This window comes from Ascaphus truei, chromosome 2 (assembly GCF_040206685.1).
Source record: "Ascaphus truei isolate aAscTru1 chromosome 2, aAscTru1.hap1, whole genome shotgun sequence".
In the NCBI taxonomy this organism is placed as follows: Eukaryota; Metazoa; Chordata; class Amphibia; order Anura; family Ascaphidae; genus Ascaphus; species Ascaphus truei.
The window spans coordinates 114009219-114028364 of NC_134484.1; the positions used below are offsets into that span (position 1 = coordinate 114009219).

Below are 19146 nucleotides of genomic sequence, written 5' to 3' on the forward strand. Positions count from 1 at the left end.
TACAGAGTATTGTGATATATGTTCAGTAAAGGTTGTTATTATCTATGTGTGTGGGTATTATTGTTTATATTGTTCCTACGAGGGAACATCAACCTTATCCTGTTAAGTCGGGGTCCCTCTCAGGTGGAGGTGCTGCACTGAAGCGAACACATTATCACCCCAGGCTCCCAGTGGCGGAAGCCCAGGCCTTCTGTGAGCCAGCAGGTAACAGCAGTACGGTGTACCAGTAGCTCCTTTAGTTACGGGGGGAACAAGGGCTATACACAGCTTTTAAACACAGTCTGTGTTAAAGAAGTGCACAGCCAGTAAGACCTAAGTATCAATGAGACTGGCTCAGAATCAGTGAAGACTTGTCACTTCTCAGAGCCATTATACTGAACAGCTGCAAGAGTGACGCAGAATACCAGGCGACTCTGTTTACAGCCCACGTGTGTAATGACAGACGAGTGCGACTGTCGCACGGAGCTTCCGGTTAGATCGCGCAGGGATCGATTAGTTCGGTCGGATCACGCAGGCGGGAAATCGTCTGTTTCTGCCTGCGCTTCCCTCCGCTGGGTTTTGTTATTCGGCGGCCTCCGGATACCTCCATCCAGCTCACGGCTTCCTCTCTGCACCAAGCAAGGAGAGAGGGGGAAGCACGCCAAGAGAAGAGAAGAGAGTGTGAGTGTAGACGTTGCCTCGGGAAGTGGGCGCCGGGACGCGAGTGAAGGATGAGCACGGGGGAGGAGATCATCCGCATCGCCAAGAAGATGGACCGGATGGTGCAGAAGAAGAGCGCGGTGAGAGCGGGGGCCCCGGGTGGGATGGCAGCCGTTGAGCGGGCGGTTTTATCGGAATGGCCGTTACGCGCAGCTTGGGAATGGCCGGCACGCGCACCTAACAGCTCAGATAGGGGGGGGGGGGGAGAGCCGCTCATTGTTTACCTCTGCAGTGCTAGCCTCCCCGCTGCACTGAAAGTTTAATACGTTATGTTTCGTTAATAATGGGGTTTGCAAAGCAGCGTGTGTCTGTGGTGCTGTTTTATAAAACGCCCTGTTCCTTCTTAAACGGTTGTGTCTCAATTGAAGGAGTCTGCGGGCTTCCCTGGCACAGGTTAGGGGTGTGTGTTATTGGGGCCAGGGAAGTGTGCTTCTCTCCCGCTCCCCCCTCCTCCTCTGTGCGCGTCACATGCGTGGTCACGTGAGGCCGCGCTCCCGCTGCTTACATTCCATAGGATTAGCACGCAGTGTGGAGTGACAGGAGCACCAGGATGCACCGTAACCTGACCATGGGCACCAGGATGCATAGTGTTTATACATGCATTGCAAATTTGAAACTGACTTTACAATTGTTTTTCAGACTGGAGCTCTAGATTTATTGATGGAACTTAAAAATCTTCCTATGACCCTGGAGCTGCTGCAGGTATGTGTATAAATTGCTCCTCTGCTTCACTAAAACAACATTGGAACCCCTGTAGTAAGCTGCACACATACCTATGGCCCTTTTCTGACTGGGGGAATCGTTCCTCTTACCTTCACCACAACAATAGGAAACACTAGCAAAAGTTTGTATGAGCTGATTCTAGAGCAAAGAAGGGGCACAGTCTGCATTGAGGTATTGGGCACAGCAGAGGTATGGTTACCGTGTGCTAAGTACTGGGGCTTTATGGTGACGAAACAACTCCAATACCATATAACCATTACTTTGCTATATGGTCATTTGTTCTTCAATGAATGCTGAGCGCTTGGGGGGACGGGGGGGGGGACCTTGTGTATTTTCATGTGAAGCCTTAATATGTCTTGTCTGTCATTATTTTTAGGCCACATTGAGGAATGTTCTGGGTGGAAGTATCCACCAGGCATTAGTTGTAGGTAATGCTTTGGGTCCAATGATCACCTTCCTTTGGGATTAGAGAGTCTCTTCCAGCCATAAATCAGACAGCGCAGTGACGCATGAAGAAGAGACTCGTGAGGTATCAAAGTTTTGTGCACTAATGGTTACTATATGAAGATTTCTCATGTTGGTCCATTAAAAGGTATCGCAATTTACAACCCATTTGCAGTTCTCCATGTCCAATACTATTACTAGAGATTAGAGCTTTATTTGGACAACATGTTTCTGTACTGGGAGTGGCAGAGAATGTCATATTTACATAATTAGAATTTTCTTTTATTTGTGTATAGAATACACTGACATCATGAGTCATTAATGGCAATAACGTGTTGAATCCGCGATCCCCTTTACAGCCCCCCTTGTTTCTTGCATTTTTGAAATGGGGGGATAGAGTGGAATTGGGCTATTTTCCGCTCTGGTAACTTCCCCGTTTCCGAGATGCTTACCGGTGAAGTTACTGGTAATACTTCCTGATGTTGGGGGGGGGGGGGATTTAAATGGATGCCCAATAGAAAGCCACAACCAATGCGCTTGCAGATTCCTATTGGCCTGCGGTTTTGTGGCCTTTATGTTTCCATTTTGAGGGAAAACGAAACCCGGAAACATAACCAATAAGTGTTGGGGGAAAAAAAAAAGGGTGCTGTTTTAATCGCATTAAAGCCATAATAAATAAGCTTTATCAATGTGCATAAAACATAAAGAAAACAAGCATGCAGAACTACTGAGGGCTTTATAAATTACTTTGTGTTTGTCCAGGATATCCGTGACAGCTGTGTGCATGTGACAGCTGTGTGCATGAGACAGCTGTGCATAATGTACAAGTGTTGTGGGCCAAATGTGTGCTTTAGAATAACAGGTGTTACTGTCATTTAATCTGATGAATGATTAGGTCAGGAGAAGGAGCTTGTTGTAAAAGATGCATTGTGAACACCATTCTGAAAATAGTTTAGATTTGCGTTCGTGGGATTCTGTGTTTGAGGCGATAACTTGTGTGGCTTTTAGGGGGAAAGAGGCCTTCACTTGTTACTTTTTTCAAAGGGACAATCTCTTGTAAGACCAAAGTATTAATCGCAGTGACATGTTTTAATGGGTTAAATATGAATGATACCTTATTTTCCAAACAGCTCGGGCCGCTTTATTTTGATTTCTAAAACGGCAACACCTATAATTATGTTTACATTCTTTTTTTTAACTTGGTGAGCGGAGACTGTGGAGCGGTTCAATTTCCTCTGCCTATTTATGTCTCCTGTCAGCCTGTTAAACAAGTCTTTGCACAGTCGGTCACTTCCTATCCTTACCGGCTCTGTAAGGAGAACAGGCTGGGATAAGGGAAGAGGAAACACTTGTGCCTGGATGCTGCTCATTCGTGTGTAGAGTACGTTGTAGATACATTAAAAAAGTGCATACAGTGAATGATGGACCGCTTAATTTGTCATGTTTGGCCTTAGATTTCCACCTCCCTTATTGTACACGAGTCTCACTGCATTCCTCTACTGTCTGCTTCACCTAATTGAAGGCAAAATTACCTATTGCACATGGTCATGTACCGCAGGGCTCTGCAGTCTTGCAGGTCTAGGTGGCAGTGATGTAGCAAAGGCTTACGCTGCGCTTATAGTGCCGGCGACGTCGCATCAAAACAAATGCATTGTCGCTGTCGTCAGCGCTTATAGTGCACGCGGCCAAGCGACAGAGTTACCAAACATCTGGTAGTCACTGTTATTTGATTTTTTTTTTTTCTCAGCGACGGTCTCCCCTTGTGGCCAATCAGAGAGCTTCTCCGTCCCTCTGCCCTCCCCCTCACCCCCCCCTTTCTGATGTCACTGGCCTTGTAGCCAGCGACGTCGCCTAAACTTGCATTACAACTATCGCAACGGCCTTAGGTAGCATCTTAGTACCGGCTACAGCGACGGCTTGCAGCCGCAAAGCAACTCAATGTAGTCAGTAGCAACCGCCCATAGTGGGCACGACGGCGAAGTGTGATGTCACAGCTAAAAAAATCGTTATTGTCAAAAGAATTTGAGATTTAGGCAACGCTTGGTGCTGGCAACGGTGACGTCAGGCTCTGGTCGCTGGAAAAATCAAATTGAGATGACTTCCATCGTCGTGCACACGATGACGGCAATGCATTTCTTTTGACGCAGCATTGCTGTCGTCGGCACTATATGCGCAGCCATACAGAAACAGCCACACCACGTGACTGGCAGCAGCCAGCTAAATCGCACACCTATGTGCAACTTGTGCTACATCGGCAACGTGTGAAATCACGGGTGGCGTCGCTGTAGCCAGTACTATAAACGCAGCCTTATTCGGGACAACCCTCTGGGTAACCCTTTATTATGCTGTGTGTTGGTACTGGCGTGTTTATGTGAATTAACCCATGATTGTAATAATAATTCTCTTTAGTTAACATACAGGCTGCTCGAATAGATGCACTTTTGTTTGGATTTGTAGATGCCAGTAGCACACATCTCAATAAACATCTCATTAAACAGCTGTAACATGCTGATGTTTAACTACGTAAACCAGTAATGTCAAATGTTCAACCCAAATAAATATATGTTTTGATTTTATTTGGTATCCTGGGAAACTGCTGTACTATTCTCTTGAACACTGTTTTTTTTTTTTTTTTTTTTATAATAAACGCTCTAGTACACCACGTATGGGGAATATCTTTGACATTATAATTACCCCGTCAGTGCTGGAGGAGCTGTTTCTGCTCCACAATGTAACATTGTCCAACTAGCAGATTTAAAAATACTTAACGAGGAAATCCAGTATTCACAAAACCACCTGTAGCTAGCTGCCCATGTAAATAACATTCACAATAAGCTTAAAGCAGCATCATTGGTGTATAACAAGGATGGCCAACTCCAGTTCTTAAGGGCCACCAACAGGTACATTTTTCAGGATATCCCTGCTTCAGCACAGGTGACTCAGTCAATAACAGACTGAACCGCCTGTGTTTAAGCCGTTTGCCACCCCTGGTTTATAGCAAAGCATTATAACTGTCCTACACATAAAAACACTTACATCCTGAGAGTTTTGCAGCAGGTGAAATATTTTTTTCCCAATGAAATGGAAGGGGCAGGCAGCCCTTATGTCTCAGCTGTTAAGTATGTGGAGTTTCACCTTGAATTTAAGTCTCGCTTTCAAGCAGCATTTCATTAAAAAAAATCCTATGTTCTGTTTTTAAATAAATTAGTTGTGTAGTATTAAAGACAGTATCTTCCACATCTAACCAGCTGCCTGCCTGTACTAGGAACACGCAGAAGGGATCATTGCAGAGTAGGACACTTCCCTAATGGAAGGCAATGGCCGTTTTGGCTCATCACACAATGACAAAATGGTAAAATGGTGTAGCCAGATAATCACTCCCAAGCGTCAGCCAGGCATTGTTCAAAGCTATTATTACAAACATATTTTAAAACACAAGTAGCTATTTGTAAAAGTAATTTAACCCTCACGAATTGTGCTAAATATTTATTTTGGTATTTCAGAGGGACTGCTCATTTTGGTCTATTTGTTTGTATTTGCTAATTTCACTGGTTACTTAGTATAGCCAGGGCCGTCTTAACGTATGGGCACGCTGGGCAGTTGCCCGGGGGCCCCACAGCATAGGGGGGGCCACACGCGCCTGGCCCATGCGTGCCCACCAATGCTCGCCTGGCACCTCGGCTCCGCTTGCTCTCCGCCCGCCCATCACCCCGACTCGCGTCACAACTGCTCGCAGCCTAGCAGTGCAACACTTCCGGTGCCTGCTGCTGCTAGTGAGCGCGTGGGAGGCTGGGAGCGACAGTGTAGGCAGGGCCCCATGCACTGCTTTGCCCGGGGGCCCCTAATGTTGTTAAGATGGCCCTGAGTATAGCTTTACTTTAGTTTTCATATGTACTGGATAAAATCTGTGTTTACTTCTGTATGAAATGTATGTGTTGTGTTTTTTTTTGTTTTTCTTCCCCATAGCATGTTCGGAGCAAACAAACAAGGTTGAAGAACTTTATCTTCAGCATTATTTACAAACAAGTGTCGCATTTATTAGCAGCTCTTAACTAGCACACACTCTTACAAAATATTAAACCCGCTTACGTGGCGAGCAGACCGATAGGCCACCTACACTCCTGTTGACCTTGCTGTTTGTGCTTTGAATTTGCAGTCTACCAGGATTGGAATGTCCGTGAACGCCATCCGCAAACAAAGCGGAGACGAAGACGTGACTTCTCTAGCAAAGTCGCTCATCAAATCCTGGAAAAAGCTGCTAGGTAAAGGAGGTGGAGAAATGTGGCCAAGGATGGTTTCCCTTCTTGCATCAACTAACTATTTTGCGTAATACACCGGTGTTGTAAATCAGTGATCTACCATTTGGGCTTATGTCCTTCTCTCCTGTAGGGCAATTTACTTAGTCACTTAACTAAAAATGGGCAACTAGGTGGCACTGTTGCTTAAGGACTCGTAGACGGCTGCTTATGTGCCGTATGTTTAGGAGCCTCAGTTATGTGATTATGGCATTATAATCAGTGATCACACAAGTGATGGTATCAGTGATTTCATAATGTGTTTCCTAAATGATAGAAGGAGCTGTTCTTATTTTTGCGCAAGAGAGTCCAGTAAGGGATATTGGTCACTGAGGTGGTTTTTAAGATCTATTTAAATAAACCGATAATGAATTAGTGTGTGAACATTTTGAAGTGTATTTTAAATGGGTACGGTCTGATTTATAAGGGACAAAGGGACAGCTTTGTGAACATCTTACTTTTGGCTTCCATTTTTAAGGGGAAAAGTAAACATTGTCACTTGGTTTTTATTTTATTTTTTTTAGATGGTCCTTCTTCTGATAAAGATTCAGAGGAGAAGAAAAAAGAACAGGCACCTCCATCACAGAGCAGTCCTGAAGCAAAAGAAGAGAGGTAATTTCCTGCCAAACGCGATACTTATCTGGGTAGTTTTACTTGTTGATTTGTGTTGCATTGTTATACATTTCTACTTTGTGTACTAGGCAACATTTCCAGCAGAGTTGTTAGGATTTGGAACCACAAATATTGTCAGAGGAAATGAACTCCTGTGCATCTGTCTATGCTTTGTATCTTTAAAGGTTCAGTAATATATACATTTATTTTGGGAAACCAGTAATAGATCTATCCATTAGCATACACAGTCGTACAATTCTGTGCCTTATTGTAAACCCTAAATAAGTTTATAATGCTACAACGTAAAAATGGAAAATTAAGAATAAATAGGTTTGCTAAAAGATTAGATTAACAAATTTAAAACAGAGCGCATGTCTAGTGTCCATATTCGGACCCATTACAGAGTACATAGTGCTACATTTTAATGTAGACATCGGCAGGGACTCTCTTCTTGTATGAATGTACCATTTCGTAGCTCCTAATGCACAGGTTGCCAAGGTATTTAAATACTTCCTTTCAAATGGGTTTTTAATTGGTCTTCTTGGGGAACATTGCTGTTTTATTACAGATTTAATTATCAGTGTGGTCCTGTGTCTTTAATGCAGTAATAGCTTCCTTTTTTTTTTTTTTTTTTTGCGTGTGTTATTCTTAAAGTTTGTGTTTGGGGATCTTGTAGCAGTTTCACAGACCTGGAAAAGTGTTTTCTAGAACTTATCAATGTTATTGGCTTCCTTGGAAAGTTTTAAATGACCCGTACAGTACATTGTCTAGTATTTATTGTTGTCCCTTTTTACCTCTGGTTAATAGCAGCTCAATTTGGGTTACACAAAGGTAAAAAGTGTAGATTAAAAACGTTCATATGTTTAGTCTCCAAAAAAAAAAAAAAAAAAGAGATTAGGTAAAGATCATAAAAACACCTAAAAATTGAAAAAGATTACTTAAAAAATATTCAGACGAAAATAATGATCTCTGCTATATTGAAGTTATTAACTGGGCCGTGCCATTAGTTCAGTTATCTGAGTGGGGACGGCCACTGCTAATGTGTTCTGTGTCATTCTTTTTAGCAGCAGTTCCAGTAGCAACTCCAGCAGTCGAAAGGAGGAGTTTCCAGCCCCCGCTGATCACTTAATTACCTCTGTATCCCGAGCGCCCCACACATCCGATTCGATAAGAGTGAAATGTAGAGAGCTCCTGGCTGTAGCTCTCAAAACAGGAGGTAAGTTACAGTCCAATTATTTATTTTCTTCTTGATCTGGCATGCTCTGCACAGGATGTATTGTTAAATTACTATTGATCTTGTTATCTGAGGAACGTAGCATACTGTGTTGCCCATTGGCATTTGCGTGACCTGGGATTCTTGAATCCCTTTGTGTAGTTGCAGAAGAGGGTACATGTCTTATGATGCTTCTTATCTGCAGCCTTCTGCTTTTCAATGCAATGTTGGCCCCACTTACCGAAGGGGTTAAACATTATTTATTCTTCTGCCAACAGAGTGTCTCAATCTGGTCAGTAACTGTTACATACGCCTATAATCTATATTATCTTTAACTGTGCATGCAATGTCTTGTATATAATGTTCACTTATGTAACTATGTATTTGTAACCATGTATTATTTGTCATCATAACTCAATGCCCAGGACATACTTGAAAACGTGAGGTAACTCAATGTATTGCTTCCTGGTAAAACATATTATAAATAAATAAAGGGGATATCAAACAGCATAGGTCAAACATTTTCTGTGTGGTGTAGTTCATCCAAAACAAATTCTGAAAAAGGCAGATGTACTTTTACATGAGGCAGCAGTACTGAAAAAAACATATTTCTCGTAGTTCAGTGTCACGGGGGACAGGTATCTACACATTTAAAACCAGGATCATATCATTAAGCAAAGCCAATAAGTAAAATAAATGGTAATTTATTCCATAGAAACAGGCAAACACACATTGAATTACAATAGACATAAAAAGATACTTACTGGGAGTCTGGGGTTGACAAACTGACTTTCCTAGTTGAAATAAAGTCTTTAAATAGTCCGTTGGTTGACTGGGACTTAGCCCAAAAGGTTCTGGAGCCCAAATCGGCATGATCCTCCAGCAGCTCCCACACTTTCCAATCCAAATGGTACTGAACGTGTGACTTAGAAGCTTTTCTGCGTAAAGTCCTGTAGCTGTCTCCGCAAGGCTTCTATGGGCTTGGAGACGCTTACAACTCCTAGGACTTCGGATCTTGAGAACTTGGAAATCTTGGCACGAATATTGAATCCATTGGAATCACTGGGGAAAAAAACTCTCTTATGAATCTGCCAAATCAGAGCTATGTCAGAGTTTTTAAAACCTTTGGTATTCATTCCCAGAAACCCTGCAGCCCAATCAAAAAACCTTAGCAACTTCCCTAGCAACCAATCTGAGACCACTAGACGGGGTTTCTTAAACACCTGAGTGTTCCATGGGACAGGTAAAATATTCTTCTCTGTCCCTTGGCCCCCCACGGTGCGAGGCTCCAGCCCGGCTAGGCCACATGGACCCTTTGAGCTGAGGATGTGGGTGCTCCACTTAGCAAGGAGGGCTAACAAAGGGTTCACACCTCCAGGATCAAGTGTTAGACTCACCGGCACCAACGCCCAGGGGGCTAGGAGAGGAAAGACCCTGCTTTTTCATGGACACAGTATATAACATTTTAAAACATGCCAGCTTTAATAACCTATACTTTTCTATTCTTCTTTATTAAAATGTGCTAAGTTTATTTGATGTGGGAGAGTGGAAACTGTAACTGTTTTTCTCCCATTAGCCTTATTTCTGACACTCAATAAATAAACTTCTTATTTTAATAAAACCCTCTCCGTTTTTTATTTTTGGGCTGGAGTAAACCCTCAACTCCTTATCCCCGAGTGAGGGTGACCTTGGTAAGAACTGGGCAGCCCCTCCTGTTTATATTAGGGACCCCTTGACTGTTTCAGCTACCCTTTTCCTCCCTGTGCCTCATTTTACCTTTTCTGGTCTGTGCTGAAGCAGGACCTCCTAGTGGTGAGTCGCAAGAACGCTTTTCATGGTAGGGTTTTTTACCGGAGCACTGAGCTTCAATGTAGCTGGGAATCTAACCTGAATCCGGGGTACATTTTGGGGGTCTCCAGTAACTTTGGAACCCCGCTAAATAGACGCAATCTGAAAGAAGTTTCTCCATCAAACCTAGGTTAACACAGATACCCAGCAAGCTCAAACTCCCCCACCCACCACAAAGTGAATATATATTTATGTCAACCAGAGAGCTACTGAGCGTGGCAATTGTATATAACAAGAGACAGGGGGTGCCCAATGCTGCATCCAATTGACAAAACATATAAAGTAAAATACTTCAATAATAATAATTGGTTATTTAGTTAACCCTTTGGCCAAAGGCGTCATAAGCCTGCATACCAACGTCAAGGTATAACCAAAATAATGCAGGTCCTACACTGCACTGTGAAACCTTTCCTTTTACCTCTGTGAGAGGGGAAAAAACCATAATGGGTCTTGTTCCTGCAGCAAGTGAAATGACCTTCCAAGTTAAAAGGGTGAAGGAGGAGGAGTGAGCTCTGGGGGGAGGTGCCACAGCCTCCAAAGAGACATAGGTTAACACAGATACCCAGCAAGCTCAAACTCCCCCACCCACCACAAAACATATTTTGGTTATACCTTGACGTTGGTATGCAGGCTTATGACGCCTTTGGCCAAAGGGTTAACTAAATAACCAATTATTATTATTGAAGTATTTTACTTTATATGTTTTGTCAATTGGATGCAGCATTGGGCACCCCCTGTCTCTTGTTATATACAATTGCCACGCTCAGTAGCTCTCTGGTTGACATAAATATATATTCACTTTGTGGTGGGTGGGGGAGTTTGAGCTTGCTGGGTATCTGTGTTAACCTATGTCTCTTTGGAGGCTGTGGCACCTCCCCCCAGAGCTCACTCCTCCTCCTTCACCCTTTTAACTTGGAAGGTCATTTCACTTGCTGCAGGAACAAGACCCATTATGGTTTTTTCCCCTCTCACAGAGGTAAAAGGAAAGGTTTCACAGTGTAGTGTAGGACCTGCATTATTTTGGTTATACCTTGACGTTGGTATGCAGGCTTATGACGCCTTTGACCAAAGGGTTAACTAAATAACCAATTATTATTATTGAAGTATTTTACTTTATATGTTTTGTCAATTGGATGCAGCATTGGGCACCCCCTGTCTCTTGTTATCTCCATCAAACCTACCCTGAAACTCACAGCCTAGAAATCTCCTGGTCCCAGCACCCAAGGAAAAGCAAAACACAGAAGAATATTTCTTGTTGCATAATTTGCACACAGTCGCAGTAATACATGCACAATACATGGGTCCAAGAGCTGATGCTCTAGGACCCCCAAAACACAGTTCAGGGGCAACCAAGTGGGCTTAACCTTTTATTATAAAGTGTGGTTACCCCCTCCCTGTCACATTCAGCTCCACAGAATTAATGTAGCATTAGGTACATGTGTTCTCATGGTGTTGGCTTACCCCCATGAGATTCCGCGGCACAGTAATACTGCTAAAAAATCTTGGCTGCGGATGGATGCGTCCTTTAGGGATGCTTATCATTTCTCGGTGCGCCCCTTCAGTGCTGCCATAGAGTCTAGTGATGGCTCAGAGCCATCATCGTTCTCCCTTTTTTCCGACACCGATCTTGTGCAAAGCAGAAGCATGGATTGGAAAGAGGGCGGCTGTTTAGGCCCTCAGCTCACTGACGACAGTGCGCAGAGCTTTCCCAAGGGACCAATCCACCCGCAGATGGAGAGAATGGGTTGAAGTGTAGAGTGGCTGGGGGAATATAAAGGGACGTTAGAATAAGGAGATTTCTGTGTCTGTCTCTGTTAGTATGTTACTGTATTAAAGGATTCTTGTCTCTTTAGAAGATTGGAAACTATTGTTAAATGCAACATGCAATACTGTTTATAAAAGTTGCCGGATACCTTCAGCTGGCACCAGTTGTCTAGCAGTGGCTCCCAACCTTTTTTACATGGTACACCCTTGCTAGAAAATATTTGTTCCATTCCTTATTCATCTTATTGCCAAGTCATCAGACTATTGATTACAAAACTGTGTGACCGATCCCAGACAGTATAATGTCCTGAGCACGCTTGTTGTAAAATAAATACATGTTAACAAACCTCTGCATTGCATCTGATTTATACAGAATACCTGCTTCAATGCAGACTTGTGTGTCAAGAGTGGGAGGCCCAGTTGTCCATCAGTGTATGTAATGTGTAGTTCTGAATCTGAAAACAAAATGCTGAGTGGTGCATTTTGCTTTTACTACCAAAGAAGAAGTCTTCTGTACAGTATTTGGGGAGATGCATATTGCGAGTAACTGTGGGAAATGAAGCCCCACTTTTCCTATGTAGTGCAGGCTCAGGCAGGTTCTGCACCTCACTAGGCAGCAAGGGGGCTCTTTTCCATGCAAACTCCCTTTAATCTTCTCGGGTAAACTTTGTTGATCTATTCCAACGCCACAAAGTAATCAGGGCTTATGAGACATTCAAGTAGGACCTGGACTCCAATTTTAGGCATAAAATACACTGTTAAAAAAAAAAAAAAAAAATCTAAGGGGGAACACCCCCCCCCCCTCCTTTTCAAAGGGAAAAAAAACTAGAGGTAAATTGGTGAATTGAGACCCTATTGTACAGTATACAGAAGATGTATATATGCATATACACACACAACCTTACAATCTGACTGCATGTTTAGCCTTGTACATGTGTTGTGCTGCTGCAGTGATGTGTTATTTTGTTTCTTGCAGATGACTACATTACCATTGGTGCTGACGATGAAGAGCTGGGTGCTCAGATTGAGGAAGATATCCTTTTGTGGTTTACAACAGTTTGAATCATATTGGACCAACATGGGGTCATTGCTTGGCTATCAATTTTCTCTAGCTTTGTTCAAGTACACTTGCCAACTCGGGCTTGTCATTTGTTCAAATGAAAGCCATTGGACCAAAGGTAGATATGCACCCATACCTTAATATAAGATTAATACTTGGGTGACATTAAGGCTAAATTGATCTGAGTCCAAATGTCTGCAACATTTTGTTTTTATTAGAACATAATAATTTAGGCCAGACACTTTTATTCAGATGAAATGGGTCTGTTCGCTTTTTTGTTTTTTGGCATTTATAAATGCAAAAATCTTAAGAAATCGCACCTCTGTTATTTAAATAGTTATGTTTTGTAGTTTCCCATAGCAGATTCTACACAATTTTTAAAAATAAACTTATTTTGTCAATGTAGAGTTTCAACGAGCCTTTTCAAGCTATCTACAGTTATATTTCTGCTGCAAAGATCTGGACCTGTTTGTTAATTCCTACGGTGTCTCAAGGGATAGCATCACTTAGTAAATAGGTGTCATAATCCCATTAAAATGGAATATTACTTGGGGTACAGGGTGTTGACACAGTAACAGGATGGACGATGTAAAAGAAACACACAGGACTATCTCTTCTTGCTTCTGTTGCCCCCCCTGTTCTGGTTTAATTGCCCAAAGAAAGATTTAGAATAAGTATTGCACATAGTGGAATATATTGATGCAGTAAAATAAACTTGTTGCCTCTTCCTGTAACTCGCACTGTCTCACTCTGGGATCCCAACTATGGAGGTGACTGCTTGTGACATATTTTTTTTCCTTAAGTCCTTTGCACCAGTATTTCAAGAATTTAAAAACACAGATGCAAAATACAAAAACAGAGTGCGGAGCAGGATCGCAAACCTGAAGGATACAAAAAACCCCAACCTGCGAAGGAATGTCCTTTGTGGCAACATTGGTCCCGATGTGTTTGCCAGAATGTCAGCAGAGGTGCGTACCTAACCCCTTAACATTGAATTGTGTCATTTGTTAAACTGCGAAAAGTGCCTTTCTGGGTGAAAACGACTGTTTTCACATTGCTGTAGTCTAAGGCCGCGCTTATAGTGCCGTCGATGGCGACACGACGGGTAACGTCACCCGTCGCCACAGGCCTAAGTTATATTTCACTGTGTGTCGCGGGTTTCCTGGCATTTGATTGGTTATGGATGGGGCTGTCACATGAGGCGACAGCCCTTGAAAAATCAAATATTGCCGGCTACCAGTTTTCGCTCTGTCGCGCTTACTATAAGCGCACGCGGTGGTAATGCATTTGTTTTTGGGCGACGTCCTGTTGCTGGCACTATAAGCGAGGCCTTGGACCTTATTACACGGGCAAAAAGGCTTATTTTGGCACCGTTTGGTTCCCGCCATGCAATTTTCTGAGTGATGCAAATTAAACTCTCAATTACATATTCATGGCGCGTTCATGAAACGGCGTGTTTGTATATCGCCCGCAAAGTCACTGTCAGAAATCTCACCCCCATGAGAGTCCAGATTCCTGGGAAATATTCACATAAATAATTTGACGTGTTGTATTTGCTTATTTCTTTGGTGTGTGTTGTTGGCGTAAATGTAATCTCTCAGGAGGTGTAGAAGTAAACGGACCTCTCTCCCTCTCCCACAAAAGCGCTCTTTTTGCCTACCTCAGGAAAGCGACTCTTCTGAACGTCCGTTTCCGGACGTTATTGCAGTGAAAAGTGCATGCAAACGATATGCGAAACTGAGGTTGTGTACATAGTTCTTAAATACGGTGAAAATGCAATCATTTTATTGTGGCGAATTTGCATGGGCAGTATCGGCGTTTAAAGAAATGCCCACCGCTTCTTGCAACAACTGGTAGAGAAGGGAAACCACGATATGCTTCCCATCTCCAATCGTTTATTAAATCAATCTAAGCTGATGTCACTTATTATGCTCCCAAAGCATTTGTAGCGCACAGAATAATCTCTTCCCCAGGGCTCTCTGATTTCTGCCTAGTTTCCAGCAGGGACCAGAAGGAAATGTGCCAATGACGTAAAAAGCATTAATTGCAGTGTGGTAACACACAGCAATATGCGCACAACATCTCTGACAGATTTCGCTGCATCAATTAGATTGTAAGCTCTTCAGAACAGGGACTCCTTTTCCTAAATGTTACTTTTATGTCTGAAGCGCTTCTCCCCGTCACGTGTTATTTATATTATTTGTTATTTATGTGATTGTCAAGTATATTACTGCTGTGAAGCGCTATGTACATTAATGGAGCTAAATAAATAAAGATATACAATACAATCTATATTGTCCTGTGTATCCTATAACCAGGGCTTCCTGAAATCAATCCCTTACTGCTAGAAAGCTCTTATGCGATCCTCATTTAATAGAATAACATATATATATATATTTTTAAAGAAGCATTACTCATTCTCGATGCTTATGGTTTTTGCGATCACAAAGTAACATGCACGTTCCTGATGTTCTCATTATTTGTAAATGTAGGGTTGCGCCCCCCTCCTCTTTCCCTTTATTTAAAACTAGATGTTCTTCAGAGCTGAACCGTTGCACTCCAAGCTTAAAGGAACGCCCGTGTTACTGATATTTAATGTAGGAAGTCGTGTCCGGGAGAAATTCTATGGCCATTTTGGGTCATCCTCGCTCCCCATGAGATGACTGCTGCAATGAGAAGTTGCAATCTTTGTATTTTCTTGCAATTACTGGCAAAAGTAAAACCTTAAAATGATCACTGAGGTGCAGCTGCAGGAGACCGCCTGGTTAAAAAAAAAACCCTGATTCGGGTGGTGGTGTGGGGCAGGAGAGAAGGTTGCTGCTTTAAGCCTGGTGTGGGGCAGGAGAGAAGGTTGCTGCTTTAAGCCTGGTGTGATTAGAGATCCCAGAGAATAGCTTTTTGGGTTAATGCAGTGTCCTGAAGGAAAATGTGTAGCATGGGGAAATATAGCCCTGGGCTGGTTGAGCTTGTCACTGGGTGCATGGAACTCTCCCCTTTATACAGTGACTGCATGTAAAAAGGATATAGGGATGTATGTGCACAGAGTTGTGCTCCAGAAACACAATACAATCTAGTGTTCAGTGATTGAATGATACCCCAAGAGTTATCAAGCTTCATTATGGTCTAACACACACACAACTGAATTAATTCCCTTTTGGGTTAAAGCCTTTTCCGGTACGTTAAACCGTAACACATCTTGAGCAATCTGGGGGCTAATGTGTGCGCCTTGTGTCTGTCACTGGCACAAGATTTAAACCTTGTGCTGTTACCCCTAGCCCTTTTTTTTTTCTCCCTGAATATGTGAAAAGGGAAAGCCAATCTGGGCAGAATAGTTCTTGAGACTGGGAATTTATTGTTTGTTTTTATTAGTTTGAACCAGACACCATAAGGTTATGGTGGGTAAAATGTGCTATAAAAAAAACCCCTCCTCCATGCAAAGTACAGCAAATATGCAGTGTATCTGTGTTCCACAGGTCCCCAAACCTACTTCATTTACTCCACTGTCATACAGTGGTTAAGCTGCGGACAAGAATTCTTGTTCGTGAAATGCAAAAGAGCACCCGGTAGGTATGTCACTTAACTTCCTATCCTATTCCACTTTTTATATGAATTCCACAGAGCTTTGACCTGCTGTATGACACTGCTTCTATAGCTAAGCCTACGACAAAGTACAGAATCTGAAGCATAACCAGCTTCACATTGCAGAATCCGCGACCAAGTTCGCACCGATTACAAAAGTAAAAAAAAATGGCTCTCAAGTAGGTCCTCTAATTCTATACTTCCGGAATGTAGCCGGTTTGGGCACCTGTTGGAGATATGCAGACACATTCATGGATGCTGTGTTTGCTGCCTTATTTTGCAGCACTTCTCAGTCCGTAAGTATTATGTGCTGCAGCACATTTATTGGAAAGCATAACGCTTTGATTTTCATGGGCCTTTTGGGCCAACTAAGTTACGGTTTACACATTCCAATTATTGGACTTGCATGAAAACTAGTGGTGTGTGTTACATTTTTGCTTTTGTTACTTATGTCTAGGATATGGCAAGTGATGAACTAAAGGAGATGCGCAAAAATTTGACCAAGGAGGCCATCCGCGAGCATCAGATGGCCAAGACTGGAGGCACGGAGACTGACCTCTTCAGCTGTGGCAAATGCAAAAAGAAGTGTTGCACCTACACACAGGCAAGTTTTCTAGCACAGTGGGCGGGCACATGTGCTTAAAATATGGCAAGGAACTCGCACTGTAACTGCAACTGGGCTTACCTGTTTCAAATCCAGTGGAATTGCCACCAGACCATTTCTTTCTATTTCCAAATGTATATGGTTAGTATCAACATGACTATTGAGATGTGGACGCCCAATATTCTGGTCCAAATTATGCATTTTGTTGGCATCATCTTGTCAAATCTGATTAGTCTTTTTGCTTCACATTTATTTATTTATTTTGTGTGGCTGTTTAGATTCATGGAAATTTAACAAAAATGATTGCGTTAAGGTTCATATTTCTGCTAATTGCAATTATATACTTTTTTTTTTTACGATTCGTTAGGTTCAGACCCGCAGCGCTGATGAACCTATGACGACGTTTGTTTTCTGTAATAGTTGTGGAAACAGGTGGAAGGTAAGAATTGAAGCTTTACCATCAATAAGTGAATTCATTATAATTATCATAACAATACTACTGTTTATATGCAGTGAAACATATACACAGCTTTTTTTTTTTTCCCAGTCACGTCCGCAACCCACATGTCCCTATGTCACACATCTCATTTTGTCTTGAATTAGTGTATCAGTGTGCCAACAATATGACTTCAATTACACTTGAGGGGTATTTATAAAAGATATCGGTCAATAAAGGTGCCATTTCTCACCAACCACTTGTTTTGTTCTCTTGATGAGCATCTCTGCATCAGGGCATTTAGGCCTGCTGGCTCAACTTTAAGATGAAGTCTTCAAGAGACCAGTTGACAATTTCATTGCCAAGGTCTGTGGCATAAATGGACACCTAGTTTGGCTCCAGTGATTCTTGACCTGAATGTAAGAAGTCTAAGGGCTGTGTGGGTGCCGGCTCTCATTCAGTGTTTAACTCTTGACAGCCTTTTCAGGCGAAATAATACAAGTGTATTTAAATGGTTAGAGGCTGCAGTTGGTGTTAATTTTCTGGTCTAGGGTTTTATTATTTCCCTAATTAGTGTTCCCAAAGCAACTACCATAAACCCAGAATCAGAACCACACAGAGGCCCGATGTAACATAACCCTGGCTCACTGTATCAGGGCTTTTTTTTTTTATTCTCGTTTTTAGCAATGTCACTGGAGAGCTGCTATAAAGTTGGAGCACTCAAACATTTAAAATTGACACATTTAAAATTGAAGCGGTGCTAAATGACTGATGGCTTTCCAAATTTAGACTAAATGAAACAACGTGTTATAAATATGATATACACTGCTTTTATAGGTGGTACTAACTTCAAACTTGCTGAATTGAAAGTACAGCGTTCTCAATGATCATTTTTGCATTGATTCTTTCAAAATAGAACAATTTTAATGATGTCTTAAGGAAAGGTGATCAGACTAAAAGGAAAACTAAATGCAGCCGATTACGAGTAAATGAAACAGACTTTTTAATGGCCTTTTGTAACTTAAAATAAATGACTATTGGTCTCTGTTAGGGATGTCATCAAAGAGTGTTTATAATTTATTCAGTGAAGTAATTATGAATGCCATTTTGTTTTCATTAAATGGAGAGACTGCAGGAAACTATAAACTGTTTGTGATCTTTAAGCAAAATGTTGCATTTTAGCAGAGAAAGAGATTCAAATGTTTGTTTAGCCTGAAGACTTTGAGAAATCTAGTGAAGAAGAAATCATGATGCACTTAACTTCTCCAAACTTTAACACAGTGGGCTATATATTTTTGTCTGTTTTTATATGCTCACGCCATTTTTTTTCCCCCTCCAGTTCTGCTAAATGGAGGATTTTCTGGGACACCTGGAACTGCGTGGAAGAGAAGATTTTGTAATTGGGCCAAGCAAGTAGTTTTCTACAAAGAGGATTTTCAAACCGAATTCAACCCAAGGAATCCTTTGTTTTTACGTCACAATCACTTTATGAAATGCCTTTCTCAGTCTCAGTGGGAAGAGGATGCCCGATTTTTATGGTGCACGTTAAAATTTATTTTCCTTTTTTTATAACTGAGTAAACATTAAACTTTTATCAATACAGTTGTGGCACATTGTTTCTTTTGTCTGGGGTTAAACACAAAATCTTTTTTTTAAATTTTTTTTTTTAATTATTATTATTATTATTAATGGAAATCACCAACAGCAGACACGCATGGTGAGCTATTTATGACCTTCAGTGCCAGATGAGTTTGCAGTAAAGGGCCTATTGTGCAGTCCCATACTGCAACATTGTGACAATGTGAAAGAAATATAGACATGTAGCATCTTCTCTCTCATTTCTAACTATTGTATAAATTGGGCCCTTGG

General features: G+C 42.0%; 1 protein-coding gene across 2 annotated transcripts; it reads left to right on the top strand.

Annotated features, from left to right (window-relative positions):
- Positions 1-457: 457 nt before the first annotated feature.
- TCEA1 (transcription elongation factor A1) lies at positions 458-18879 on the top strand. 2 transcript variants are annotated; one of them, XM_075584320.1, is made up of 10 exons: positions 458-779; positions 1339-1401; positions 6023-6128; positions 6686-6773; positions 7838-7989; positions 12575-12631; positions 13472-13626; positions 16695-16841; positions 17209-17280; positions 18617-18879. In XM_075584320.1, exons 1-10 carry the CDS (start codon positions 711-713, stop codon positions 18623-18625), a joined length of 918 nt encoding a protein of 305 aa, XP_075440435.1. In that variant the 5' UTR covers positions 458-710; the 3' UTR covers positions 18626-18879. The 2 variants fall into 2 exon arrangements, with proteins under 2 accessions (XP_075440435.1, XP_075440436.1); XM_075584321.1 differs by having other exon boundaries at positions 7841-7989.
- The last annotated feature ends 267 nt before the right edge of the window (positions 18880-19146 follow it).

What these genes read in the sequence shown, in the direction of transcription:
- TCEA1 (XM_075584320.1), top strand. Translation starts at nt 711, where the DNA reads ATGAGCACGGGGGAGGAGATCATCCGCATCGCCAAGAAGATGGACCGG. An exon ending in TGGTGCAGAAGAAGAGCGCG is followed by an intron (nt 780 to 1,338) that starts GTGAGAGCGGGG and finishes ATTGTTTTTCAG; the next exon opens with ACTGGAGCTCTAGATTTATT. An exon ending in TTGCCAGAATGTCAGCAGAG is followed by an intron (nt 13,627 to 16,694) that starts GTGCGTACCTAA and finishes ACTTATGTCTAG; the next exon opens with GATATGGCAAGTGATGAACT.